The 14,039-nt window shown below is 39.7% G+C and overlaps 1 protein-coding gene across 2 annotated transcripts in view; it reads right to left on the reverse strand.

The window, feature by feature from the left end:
* tncb (tenascin Cb) overlaps positions 1–14,039 on the reverse strand; it is a 94,163-nt gene that overhangs the window by 22,653 nt on the left and 57,471 nt on the right. Inside the window, exons 10-12 of one of the 2 annotated variants that reach the window (XM_084113327.1) lie at positions 11,734–11,928; positions 9,881–10,086; positions 366–912 (exon numbers count right to left, since the gene is read on the reverse strand). In XM_084113327.1, coding sequence (XP_083969453.1) covers positions 366–834 — 469 coding nt within the window. In that variant the 5' untranslated portion in view covers positions 835–912; positions 9,881–10,086; positions 11,734–11,928. Of the gene's footprint in view, positions 1–365; positions 913–9,880; positions 10,100–11,733; positions 11,929–14,039 lie in introns of those variants that run through there. The other variant, XM_084113328.1, reaches the window with a different exon arrangement.

The following is a 14,039-nucleotide window of genomic DNA, read 5'->3' on the forward strand; positions in this document are numbered from 1 at the left end:
GAACAAAAGTTAAAGGTATAGTTCACCAAAAATGAAAATGTTTTCATCATTTACTTACCCTCATGTTTTTCCAAAACTTTTTGACTGACTTTCTTCTGTGGAACATAAAGATATACTGAGAAATGTCTCTTTTGTGTTCTGCAGAAGAAAGATACTCATACAGATGTCCTGTGCTGTTTTATTCAACCACTGGTTACACAGATTTGGAACAACATGAGGATGATTAAGTGATGACAGAATTTTACATTTTGGGGTGAACTCTCCCTTAAAGTTTAATCAGCTTTGTTATGTTTCTTTTGAATACATTTGTAATGAGACTCAGCCTCCTAATGGACTGCCAAATTATCTGTTATATTAGGCCTCACCTGCAACCTGAGCACTACAGCAGCTTGTTCCACTGGTGCACTGCTCCCTTAGACTGGATACCTCTGCTTCTAGCATTTCCAGTCTGTTCAGAAGGTCCTTCAGGTCAGGCATGTGGTTATCACAACCGCAAGCTTGCTTGGGAATGTTAATCCTATGTGTGAAAACGATCTGATTCTCCCCATCCATGGTGTGTTCTATGTGCTGGTCAGATTGTTCCGATTTTGGCTTAATTTCGGTTGTTCCTGGTGAATCCATGTCCACCGAGCACATGGATCCAGTGGGAACGTTGATGTTGTACACATGGTTGAAAACCACAGGCTGGTCAGGACTTGGGAGGGTCAAGTTCTCAGTGGTTGGTGACAGTGATTCTCTTCTGTGTCTAATTACTCTTTTAACCAGGCCAGCACTAGAGAGATGAACTAAAACGGCTACTGCCACAGAGGCCAGTAGCAGACCTCGCATCCCCATGTTGATTTTATCTCACAGGACTCTTCTTACTGGTGTGAATGTTCAAATTGTTTCAAGATACAGGATGAGGTTCCTATCCTGAAAGAAAGAGTTTAGTTAGAACAGTCCACTTCATTCCAATGCATTTCCAGTGCATTTCCAGTGTGAACAGATAGAGATCTGATTGCACTTACCCATTCAAAATGGAAAATGAAACATACAAATTACATCAATGACAAAAAATTCTATAATTTAATGAATTTTAAAAACATGGAAAGAAAATGCTTAAAAAGCAAAGCAAATTTAAAATTACACACAATAAATGTTAATTTAAATCATAGGAATAAATATCAATATTAATAATAAACTAATATAAATAATACGTAGACACTAATTTATTTTAATTAAAGATAAAAAACAATTCAATTAACATTTAATTGTATAGTGCTTTTCACAATACACTTTGTTTCAAAGCAGTTTTACAGAAAATGCATGTTTCTACATTACAATAGAGTGATCTGTTATCAGAGGTCACTGTGCAAAGTAATGTCCATATGTCAGATTGTACAGTTCTTAGATAATAAAAATCACGCAGTTAGCTAACATCATGTATTAATGGCAGATTTTTTTTGTTTTTGTTTGATAGACTTCTCACAGCATCTGATAATCGACCATGTAAACTAAGGGAAGAGAAATTAAACGTTTTAACGGTTGACTTGTGCGCTCTTTCCAACTAGAATGAATCATATTTAAATAAATCATATCACACCAGGCAGTGATCATATTCAGAATAAAATTCCTGGGGGAAAAAACCCTAAAACAATTAAGTATACATGGCAGTCAGCAACACTGCAGGGAAGGCAGACACTAAGCACAACTCAGAAAGATCAACTCTGGCCAATAAAAGCAAGGCAAACTTCAGCTCAGGAGCGAGGACTCCAGCAGCGTTTCCAATGACAGGCTGCCATGACACACAGCAGGCAACACCTGAATCTGAGGAGCGTACTCTCCTCTCTGACGCTCTGCCCACAGCCCATGCTGACAGATTAATACTCGCGCGGAGGAGACCATCTGCAGCGCTTCCGCTAGCGTGGGTGTTCAGAGTTCACGCTTCTCATAAAAGTTAGCTTTCTTTGACCATTCTCCAGACAGCAGCAGAGATTTGCATTAAAACACAATACTTTTCTCATTAAAAGAAGTTAATAGTTATAGTTTTTGCAGGCCTCAGGAGGCTTGTCACTTACCAAGTGCATTGGTCTGTTAAAAATTTAATTAAAGTAAAATAGAAACAGCTCTAAAACCTTTTCAAGCATGTTACTGCGCTGTGGAATGGAGATTGAGGATGCCTGTGTTTAAAGAGTCCTGATGTGCATGTCATTTGGTCATTGCCAATTACAGGAGTGCAGATTCAGTTTTCCATATAGTAGTTTTCCCGAATGTTATGAAAACCAAATGGGAACCATTTAAGATGGAAATAACCGGCTTCCAAAAGTGCTGACACACCGACTTTTTCAATACCATAAAACACCCAATATTTATGTCAAATTTGGAATATTTATGTGTGCATTTTCCAGATTGCATCTTATCTAGCCATTTTTTCAAAAATTCAGTCATGTTTAACCCTTTAACTGAATAATTTTCATTTGATTTTTAAAAGATACTTTATATTTTAAAGCATCAAATTAGAACAAGCTTTTTATGACATTAAAGAGATTCCTTCTGTCATAATTTCAAACATATTTGGATGAACGTTTTTGTCCATAAAAAGTCAGGTCAATGAAATTTTTTATTTTTTTATTATCTTCCACTGAAGACAGAAAGTCTAGCAGGTTTGGAACAGCATGAGGTGGAGTAAAGGATGATATATATATATTTTTTTGGTGAACTATCTCTTTAAGGCAAACCTTCCCATGCACAGTCCTAAGAAAAGAGCAATACATAGTTACACAGATCAAAATTTTGTCATGGCTGCAGGGGGCTGACCCAAAGCCGCAGCTCGCAAGGTCAACAGCAGGTAATATCTTGCCAGGATCTGTTTAGTAAGTGGAGAGCTCGATTTGACATGTGATTAGCGGGACTGACAGATGAGCTCCAGCGAGAGGGATCCCACGACTGCTGCCGCCCATCCGTGATTAGACAGACAGGGATGAACGCTTCTGTGATGGAGAGCTTAAGGGGGGCTCGATGATGGGAGACTCCCGATCTGGACCCTCGGGGGTGACGGGACCTACCCCGCTTCTTGTTCCTCACATCTAAACCCAGGGATTAAATCAGCAAAATAGGCAGAAAATTGCTTTGAGTCGCTTTGCGGTTTTAGTTCTGGATGGGTAGTTGGCTTTTTCACTTTGAAGCCTGGCTTGTTGCCACAAGAATCGAAAAAAGAAAATGACTCTGAAGGACCAAGCTGGTCTTTGTGTAAGAATTTGCCCTTAACCCCTGGCGAAGGGTGGACTGTAAATGAATGGCATTTTTTTAAATATGTAATTTAATGATGACAGCTTGGCTTAGTGGCAGAAATGATGGATATGGGTTACTAAGAAAGAATTAGCAGTTATTAGATTGGAAAAGATTTATGTATTTTTTGCATTTTGAACAACGAGAAATAGACAAAGCCAGTCTCTTTTATTAGAGCTCCATCAATACAGTGGTGAGCTCAGAGCAGTATGCTAATGCTGCTGCTTACTGGCACTTTCAGATAAACCAGACACAATGTGACTGCTGCTTTCTCATGCCAGGTCTAGTTTTTATACTTTGTTACTTTCTCAGACTCTGGCTGGGCCAGTTGGCTTCCATGTGTCTATGTGAAAGGAATTTCAATGGGGAGTGAACCTGTTGGCACACATATTTAGTGCCAGTGATCTAAATTGGTCCTGCGTTGTGCTAAGTGCTGAATGCTGACTAGAGCATTTGAAAGGAAGAATACCTCACACAGAGACCAAATGAATACTTTTGTAAGTCATAAATTATACAGTGACAGTTAAAACGATTCTTCCACCTCACCAATGTGCCACAAACAAATGAGCTTATTGCTATTTGTTAAATTAGAAGTTTGTAGCTGTTTACATAATTGAGCAATTAGCATGTTAGTGGTTTGGAAGTGAGGCATATTGGGCTGCAATTAAATTGAAACTACAAAGACATAAAACATAAAAGGAATATGGCAAAAAAACAGATTACAAAGTACAAAACATATTACTATTCCAAACTGGATGGAAATTAGTAACACATTATATTTAGACGACAACTGTTGATGGGGCAGAAATAAAATAAAATAAAATAAAACAAAAAATTCAGGTCAAAGCTTTTCTTCCAGTCTTCGAAGAGCCAATGATGTGGTGATCACTCGATAATGGAAAATTATCTGTTAAATAGCATTTATCTGACTTCAGCATGCAGTGGGTTATTGAACTATAAAAAATGCTGTGGTGGCTCTTACAGTTCGTCGTTCAGTTTCATATCCAATGATTAGAGATGACATTTATCCACAGTCTGCTGAACAGAGGGGAACCACAACTCTTCCTTAGTTTATTCCTATGAAATCATCAAGCAGACTAAGTTTTGTAGGTCACCCGACAGAAAGCACTTGCCTTCCCTGGGACCAGCCTTAATATGGGTCGCCCGCTGTGGTGAATGAATTGGTATTGTCTCGACTCAATTCACCTTAATAGATGCCATAAAAATGCCCTGACAGTTTGTTTAATACTAGGAAGGAGTCAATGATGAAGAAATATCTCTCCCAGAGGTATGCTGTATATACACTGCATCATTTCTCCACTGGTGCATGTCAAACTTCATTAAAAATCAATACAATGAAGTTGAGAAAATACTTCTTAATCCAGTCAGAGAAGCAGTAAACTTAGTGGAAAGGGGCTCAAAGGTGTCTGGTCTGGGTTGAAGACCAAAAAATGCTGATAAATCATAATTAAAAACATTATAAAAATGAATACACTGTGAAACTCTCATTGAGAAGTAGATGCTTATCGATTGCATGGTTTTCAAGGTCATAATCAGACAGAGGGCTGCTGAAACCAGCACCGTGAAGCAGCTCATAATCATCCAACACGGAGATGGATTTCCAGACTGGCTCATAACGCCGCTCAATGGTGTGTACTTGGATCGATGGCAAAGTATACAGCCACTGTTATTGTTTCATAAATGGATTTGGAAGTCATCGCCTTCCTGAGCAATGCACATTTAGGAGGAGTGGCTGAGTTGACCATTGCACTTACCATTTTATTCTGTTCTTTCTTTCTATAGTTCTGCAGTTCTTCTCTCTTACCAATATTTTTCCTCTCTCTGACATCCTGTTACTTTTTGTACTGTGATCTGAATGCAGAATGTGCATTGTGACTGTCCACTGGCCTCAACCGAACTGATGATTGTCTATCCTTCACTACTCTATTTTGCTTGGCATGTCTGGGCTTCAAAAGGAAGTCAGTCACAGCTAGCACTGGGTTCACAGAGCCGATTCAAACAAATGAATATGTCTGGCAATCATAAACACGCAGACATGCTATCTCACTGCTGTATGTGCAATGTGAGCTTAAAGGTCTCTCAAATGCCACATAATGTGATCTCTCACCTAACGCATTCTCTTGGCATTTCTCCCATCGGTGGATTGACAGTGAGGTGTGAAACCAGAACCTAAGAACATACGGCACTGTAGATTATATTTCCAACTGCATCATTCTCTTAATAATGAGATTAAGTAATTATTAATCTTGCATCTGATTTCATTGCCACAGCTTAAAGGTATTTCTTCTTTAATTCAACTTTAAATCAACCCCAAACGGCATATTTTTTTTTCGGTTTTTATTACAGATCATTTTATTACTGTGAGCTATTTTCTCTCTATATAGTAGAGACATAAGATTGCATGTGGACTGATAAGTGAAAGGCAATGCAGGTTGTTTTCACAATGAAAAAGCTGGGTTGCATGACAGTCGAGGCCCATTTGCAGAGCTCTAATGATGCTGGGAGATCTGATTGCACCGATAGGAGGTTTGTGTGTGTGTGTGTGTGTGTGTGTGTGTGTGTGTGTGTGTGTGTGTGTGTGTGTGTGTAAGAGCGATAAGCCGGTCTGGTGTATGGGCAGAGATAGAGGTGTTTGCACTGCACTGATGGACCTGCGGTTCGCTGACATTGCTGCACTTTCACCAAAGAAGCATTCAGACCGAACTCGATAGAGCTTTGGTGACATTGCCAAAGGTGAACTCTACCATGCTGATTAATGAGAAATGGAAAGTTTAGGACATGTCAGTCAACATTTGAGACCAAAGACACTGGAGAAGTCTATTGGGAATGAAGTTGAATAATTCCTGACTTCAGCTTCCATGTGTGCTTTCTCTTAGTCCAGATGGAAGGAATGAAGGAGGAACATTTGTTACTTGCTGTCTCATTTTACATTTCCAGCACCGGTGACCCCGTGTTTATTAGCTTAACCTCTGTTACAGCCAGAAAAGCAGCCTCATATGTTCAGACCTTAAAAGCTCTAAAAAAACTTCTGAGATTCCCATTTGTCGCAGGAAAATTCAAACACTATTTCTGTACTATGCAGACAGTCCCTTTCACATCTTGGTCTTAGCAACAAAAAAAAATGTTTTTTACTTTTTTTTTCTCTTAAGGATATTGTGGTTTGCCAGGAACGGCAAAGCATAGAAGTCCATTTTATAATCCAAAAGTCAATTTGCTACAGAGTAAAAAAAAAAAACTTATTTGAACACAGCGGTCATTTTTTCACAAGCACAAAGCATCTTTCCCTTCCCAAACGGCACGCTATTGATCATTCTTTTCTATTCTAGAAAGAATAAAAGCTACCATGTGTCTTGTTTGCGTATAACAGGAAATTGCTTTTTCTCCACCAACAAGAAATTGTGTATTTTCTCTTGCTGACTGGGAAAAGATAAGCCATGATCAAGTGTGTATAGTTGATTTACAATAGCAGTTCTCTAAAAAAGGCCCTTAAAATGCACCCTGCCAGATCCAATTACTTACTCTACATACATATATTAATTAGTTTCATCACAATATGATATTTTGGGATTGAGCAACAAACTCTTTCAACTCACTGACCCCATTGAATTTTTTTTTCCTGGAAAGAAAAATCGGTTTTCCCACACTGAAATGCAAGAATATTGACTGGGAGATTAAGAGATCTATTTTGCCTGTTCAAATTTCAGGCTGAAATGTCATCACTTGAGATAATCTGAGCTTTGTAGATTTCCCTTTTACAACTTCCCAAATTAAAACTTCTGCTAACCTAAAACTCTCTTATTATCCTAGGCATATAGTGACAAATGCATTCGAGCATGCAGGGTCACTGACAACTAATCAGAATTCTTCACTTCTGTGGAAGACATGTGTGCTCATCTCTTGGCTTCCATCGGTGGGGACACTGTCTGTGCTCTGAGCCCATGGCTTTCCTAGCCATGTTACATTAGCATCAGACAGCCATTAAAACCATCTGGGGCAGCAAAACTTTAACACACTGAAGTCTACTGAGGAAATCTTTGTTCACTGATGCCAACAAATCATCCTGAATGCCTCTGTGGCCAATTTGGAGTGTGGAGGAAAATAAACCCTTTTTACAGAGCATATTTCACAGACAGACGGACAGACAGACAGACAGACAATAGATAGATGATAGACAGACAGACAGACAGACAGAATGATAGATAGAATGATAGAACCATAGATATAATGAAAGAACGATAGATATATATAATGAAAGACAGAACGATAGATATATAGAACGATAGATCGATAGATAGATCGATAGATAGATCGATAGATAGATAGACAGACAGATAGATAAAATGATAGACAGACAGACAGACAGATGGATAGATAGAACAATAGAATGACAGACAGACAGATCTGTCTATAAGATAGATAGATAGATATACAGACAGAACGATATAGATAGATCCAGACAGATAGAACGATAGATAGAATGATAGAACGATAGATAGAATGAAAGAACGATAGATGGATAGAATGAAAGATGGAATGATAGATAGATAGATAGATAGATAGATAGATAGATAGATAGATAGATAGATAGATAGATAGATAGATAGATAGATAGATAAAATGACAGATAGATAGATAGATAGATAGATAGATAGATAAAATGACAGACAGACAGACAGATAATACATAGACAGACAGACAGACAGACAGACAGACAGACAGACAGACAGACAGACAGACAGACAGAACGATATAGATAGATCCAGACAGATAGAACGATAGATAGAATGATAGAACGATAGATAGAATGAAAGAACGATAGATGGATAGAATGAAAGATGGAATGATAGATAGATAGATAGATAGATAGATAGATAGATAGATAGATAGATAGATAGATAGATAAAATGACAGACAGACAGATAGATAGATAGATAGATAGATAGATAGATAGATAGATAGATAGATAAAATGACAGACAGACAGACAGACAGACAGACAGACAGATAGATAGATAGATAGATAGATAGATAGATAGATAGATAGATAGATAGATAGATAGATAGATAGATAGATAGATAGATAGATAGATAGATAGATAGATAGATAGATAGATAGATAGATAGATAGATAAAATGACAGACAGACAGACAGACACAGGGGAACTCAGAGGGTACAATATCTGTTTCAAGTGCATTGCCAGGCCAGGAGCAGTGCTGACAGCTGTTCAAACAAAGGCTAGTTTCCCACTCAGCTTTGTTCTGAGTGGCACTGTCAATGAATACACTGCACATAGCATCATAAAACATTTAAACACCCCGCCTAGGCAACAACCATGTGTGGTTGGCACTTCTGATGTCCTCAAGATAATGATGGCAAAATAGCTGAAGAGGTATTAACAACCCATGAGACATTTACATTATCACACAACAAAACAGATCAATATATTATAGCTATTAGGACTTCTGAAAAGTCACATCACATTTCTTTTTCTCAAAAAAAAAAAAAAAAAACTTAAAGAAAACTTACTCAACAATCTTTTATGCAATCATTAGCTTTGCCCTTCATTGCTTACAACTAAGTTTCCTTCATTCGAAGCAGAACCTCCCTCCTATTTAGCACCCTTGGATCCAGGGGGTCTCTGTCATTGACCCCTCCCCCCCTATATATACACACTCATAAGGCTTCTCTCAGCCCCTGCGTTCCCAGCCTAGACCCCTCCCACTACCACCACACACACGCAAATCTTCTCATCACCTCAGTTTCTCCATTCTCCTAAACGGATACAACCCATCAGTAAGGACAGCGTACTGATCCGAGAACCATTCACCCCCCCTCACCGTGGATGAGGCGAGAGAAAAGAGCTGGCAGCTGACAGCGGAGCTGCACGAGGAGCACCAGACTAAAGAGAGAAGCGCTAACACAAACCAGCTGCTGCGCTCCCTGGCTGGCGAGAGGACAGAGATCCTGGGAGGGATGACACCGTCTGCCAGGTAACGGACACCGGCTGACCTACAGCTGCAGACAAGCCCACCACGTGTAGAGCTACGCCAAACTATCAGAGCGCACGCTACTGTATTCCCCCCTCAAGGGGAGCTGGAATAATTGCTGAGCTTAAAACAAATGTGGATCACTTCCCCTATAAACCATAATGAGCAGCCTAAAGCAAGCCAATGCATCACTAGCAGCCTTAAAAGTCCCTGGCTAACATTTACACTGCCAGATTTTTTTTTTTACCTTTAGGGGTACAACATCTTGTCACTGCAGTCCCCTTAAAAGGACAACTTTGTACACTGTCTACCCCTGAAATGTGCATATACATATATTATTATATACCTTAGAGTAGTAATATTTGCCTACCCTTAAGGCACTACATATAAACCTTTTAAAGGTAAATAAGGTAAGATTTCCCTTTAAGGTGATAAAGTGTACAATCTGACTTTTTTTTTTACAATAGCCTTACAAAGTGGTAAGGCATTCTTCAGTTTTAGCATTAAAACACATCCAACACAGACAAGCTCATAAAGAGTACAAAGTCATTTAACTTGCAAATCTCACACTAACAGGTAGATGGACTTGGAGCATCACAGCTTACCTTAGTGAGACCAGTCCTCCTCTACAGGCTTAGAGACGTGCCTCTGTCTAGGAACAGCGACGTGACGCTAAACGAAAGGTTGAAACCATCAAGAACTCTTGAAGTGCTTTTTAATTTTCTGTAGACAGATGACAGTCCTGTCATTCCCTCCTATCTCTCTGCTCTCAGTGAGAGTGTGCCATCCAGCCTGTGTACGTCTGCTGATGCTGAGAGAGGGAATGAGTGAAAGAGAGAGAGAGAGAGGAAGGGAGGGAGGGAGAAGTCCCTTTCTTTTAAACAGTAGACACTTTGCGGTCAGACCCCACTCCCACCTACCACTCTTATATGCACCCCCCTCCCCTTTCGCCCTCTGACTGGAAGCTGAGGAGCTGAAACGGGATGCCTCAAGGCTGAGTCGCAAACTCACACACACACATTGGGAAGAGAGGAGGAGAAAGAGACAGAGAGAGAAAGAGAGAGACCATTTACTATAAACTGGAGCAGCCAATGATTGGATGAAAGGGATATATCCCAAGCTGCATTAACATACATTTCAGATTAGAACAGGGAGGAAAAAGGAGGAAGGACCTTGTGTGTTTGATGACGAGCATGACACGGCAGATGATGGGATTATGTACGGTGATCAGCATAATCAACCTTTAATCCCCCAAATCCTACCTCACTATGGAAAAAAAAAATCCAAAAGACTTGTTTTATTCAAGGTTGCTTCTCCCTTTTTTAAAGCTTAAATGTCTACTCTAAGTGGAACCATCTCTGTGCCGCAACCTCCGGCTTTTCGTGCTCTCCTGCGCTTCTGTAAATACTCTTCCCTTTCAGAGTGTCAGGTTATTCACCTTTCCATCTGCACTACCCACAAACACCTCCCCCACCTTCACTGCAGGTAGAAGAACATCCAACCAAGCCAGCTGCAATTACCGGACTATATACGGCATCCAGCGTTTTGTGCAAACAGGAGCTTTTCTTCAAACAAACATGGAACAAAGAGCCCAGCAGATCGGATTTTACACGCGTTTCATTTCAAACGAACAGTGATGCTCTTCAAGACGTATTTCATTAGAGATGAGATGATGTCTCTCATCGTGTCAAAAACTGACCTTTAGTTCTCTTGGGGGGCAACACGGAGGCACCCATGGAGACGGGGAGCTCGAACCCCCAGAGAGGAATCAAGAACGCTTTTTTTCTGATGAGAGAAAATCAACCCCCATCAGCCTGTGCTCAATAAGTCATGAATCTGTGATGATTTGCCTGGTCGACATGGGATTTTAATCTAGGTCTCATTTCAGAGCGAGAATCACTACATTTCAAATCAGGCCCAGCCACTGATCAAATTCAAACTCATGTATTCTTTTTCTATCACAAGGCAAACATGATATCAATTTCAGGTTTGCCTTGAATGGAAAAGTACAATGTGAAGAACGGGAGATGAACACAGGCATAGGATATTTCCCAAGGTGAACTCCACAGAGAGATGTTCTTGGTAATGGTGTGCGTGTTTGTGTTTTTCTGCAAATGTATATATGTGGTGGGTGGTGAAGGGAAATGCAGCCAGAATGAGATGTGAGATGAGAATGAGATGAGATGAACTCCCAAACCTTTATAAGAGACTTTATGGAAGTGCATTAATATAACGCCCACCATAATGTCATATATCCAGCCAGTATGTCTATCTATTTAGGTCCGCTGATATGCGCGGAACATAATACAACTGAAGTGCATTAAAATCAGTAAGTGATTCTCTGTGTGTGTGTGTGTGTGTGTGTGTGTGTGTGTGAGTGTGTGTTCATGTCTCTTTCTCAGGGTCTCTATCTTCCTGAGAACACATATCACCCTTCTCCATCTGTTCGTACTCTCACCTTTCTCTCACACTTTTTCCTTCACCGAATCACAGCGCTTCACAGGGAATAGCAGTGGGAGCGGGAGCATTCCGAGTTCGTCAGGCGTCCCTGTGCTGTTGACATCTATGCATTCACCAGCTGATTTCCCAGATGACAGCAGTGTGCGCTTCATTCCCCATCAGCCAATTTCTTCTAGCCGCAACCAGACACAAGCTACAGGAAGCGAGCTTTATTTGTGAACGTTTAGACTCATAATAGTGTTTACAAAGAGGTACATTTAGAGTCAGAGAGGAAAATAGTCTATAGCCATTCAAATACTTGAATCTGGTTGTTAGGAATCTACTTGTTATAGTTACAAGATATTTAAAGTGGTTTAACTACTGTCAAGCTATACCTGCATGCAGCTCACTGACACAGCAGGAACAGCGTGATCATATATATAGATACAGACTTCCCTCTCATGCACATATTCAATCAACTTATAGATTGTCACTATATATACACAATTATGCACAGATACAACACTTACAAAAACGTAGTTGGCTACACTACAAAGTGGGCAAATTACAAAAAAAGATAAATAAATTGAAGTTATAAAGGAATAATATTTCTTTAAGCTGCAAAAAAGAGAGTCATTTTATCCAACTTTCCCATTTAAACATCAAAAAATGTTATGCAATGTTGCTTAGTAAATGTATCTTGTTTTAAGAATTTTTTGATATTTTATATTTTACACTGAAAACAAATCAAAAGGCATTAAGAAGTCAGTTAATGTTAAAGGTGCTCTAAGCGATGTTCGGTGACGTCACTTATTGTTGACGTTCGAAGTATTGTCAAACAAAACGGAGGCTAGCTCGACCCTCCCTCCTCCTCATCCCGTCCCCTCCAGTCATGAACGAGTCGGAGGCTTTTCCGATGTAAATTCGGGACTTTGCGCGTTCCTTCTCCTTTTCCCTCTTCTTTGCTATTTGTTCATTGCAACGTCGTCTCTTTGGTCGTGTTGTCGGCCATATCAAAATTCAAGAGAATATAATTCTAACGTTAGTCGCTGTCGTTGTCTAGGACATCTCTCCTCTAGCTAACTTCCCTCGTCATGCTTCTCTCTCCTCCACTTCCCACACCCCCCTTCATGTGCACCTGCACTAACCCCCCAAACCCCACCCCCAAATCATTCTTGTCGGTTATTGGCTGGAACACACTGTTTGTTATGTTTCGTGGTGCAGGTTGGCCCAGTTTGTTTTTGTTGCCATTTGTGAAGCCTGGGCTGTCTACAGAGACCAAGTTTTTTTTACAGTGTGTTCAGGGGACAGGCAGCTAGCAGATAGTGAGGAGATGTTTGCTGTATATGACAAAAAATGTTTCAGCCTAAAAAACGCATGACATCGCTTAAAGCACCTTTAATATATAATATATAATATATAAATACAATATATTGCAGTGTAAATATATATCTGATTATATAATGTATTACAACCTGACCAAAGCTGTTTTTTTCTGGCACAAAAAAGTGTTTATAAATGAACGAACGAACAGCATCAAACTTTTAATATAACCAATTCAAAAACAGTAAAAAAAACAACAATGTATCATTTGTTCTCGTTACATTGCTACTTGTTGGAAAAAGAAGCTTGTTACTGGAATAAAACAAGATTGTTTGGAAAAAGAAGCTTACTGGAATAAAACAAGATTGTTTGGAAAAAGAAGCTTGTTACTGGAATAAAACAAGATTATTTTAAAAGCAAAAAACTATTGCCAAACTACAGAAAAATGTAGCTCCCCAATACTGTCATGTTCCTAATATCTTCTAAAAGATATTCAACCACAAAGCAAAGGGGCACTATACATGTAATTTAAACATATTTTTTTTTCTTACAATGTCTCAGTACACATTTTTTCACATTACTCTACATTTGCTGGCTATAACTGAATCTACCCAGAGGTACTGGCTCTACAAATTAAAGAAAAGGTTGCTGAGGGCACAGCTCGCATTCAGTTCATTTACCCACGTAATTGGTGGCAGTCTATTCGAAGAAAGAGCGAGGGCTTGACGGCTAGCAGGGCACTTTCTATCAGCGCAAGTGAGATCTAATTATGAGCAGAGAAGCCCTGCCTGCGGCTGGGTAAAGTGTCAGAGGAGAAGGGAGCGATGATGAGACAGGACTCACAACTCACAGTCACCCTCATGACCCGGACAGACCTGTTTACCTCATTAAAAATGAATTCACAGGTAGTATTGGCTTGTGTCTCCTCCCAAGTCTTCGCGTTATCTATTATGCAGGAGGGAGGCCGTGCAGGACGGGTTAACTCAGGGAAGGTCATTTGGA

The sequence above is a fragment of the Abramis brama genome (assembly GCF_963993115.1).
Source record: "Abramis brama genome assembly, chromosome: 5".
Lineage (NCBI taxonomy): Eukaryota > Metazoa > Chordata > Actinopteri > Cypriniformes > Leuciscidae > Abramis > Abramis brama.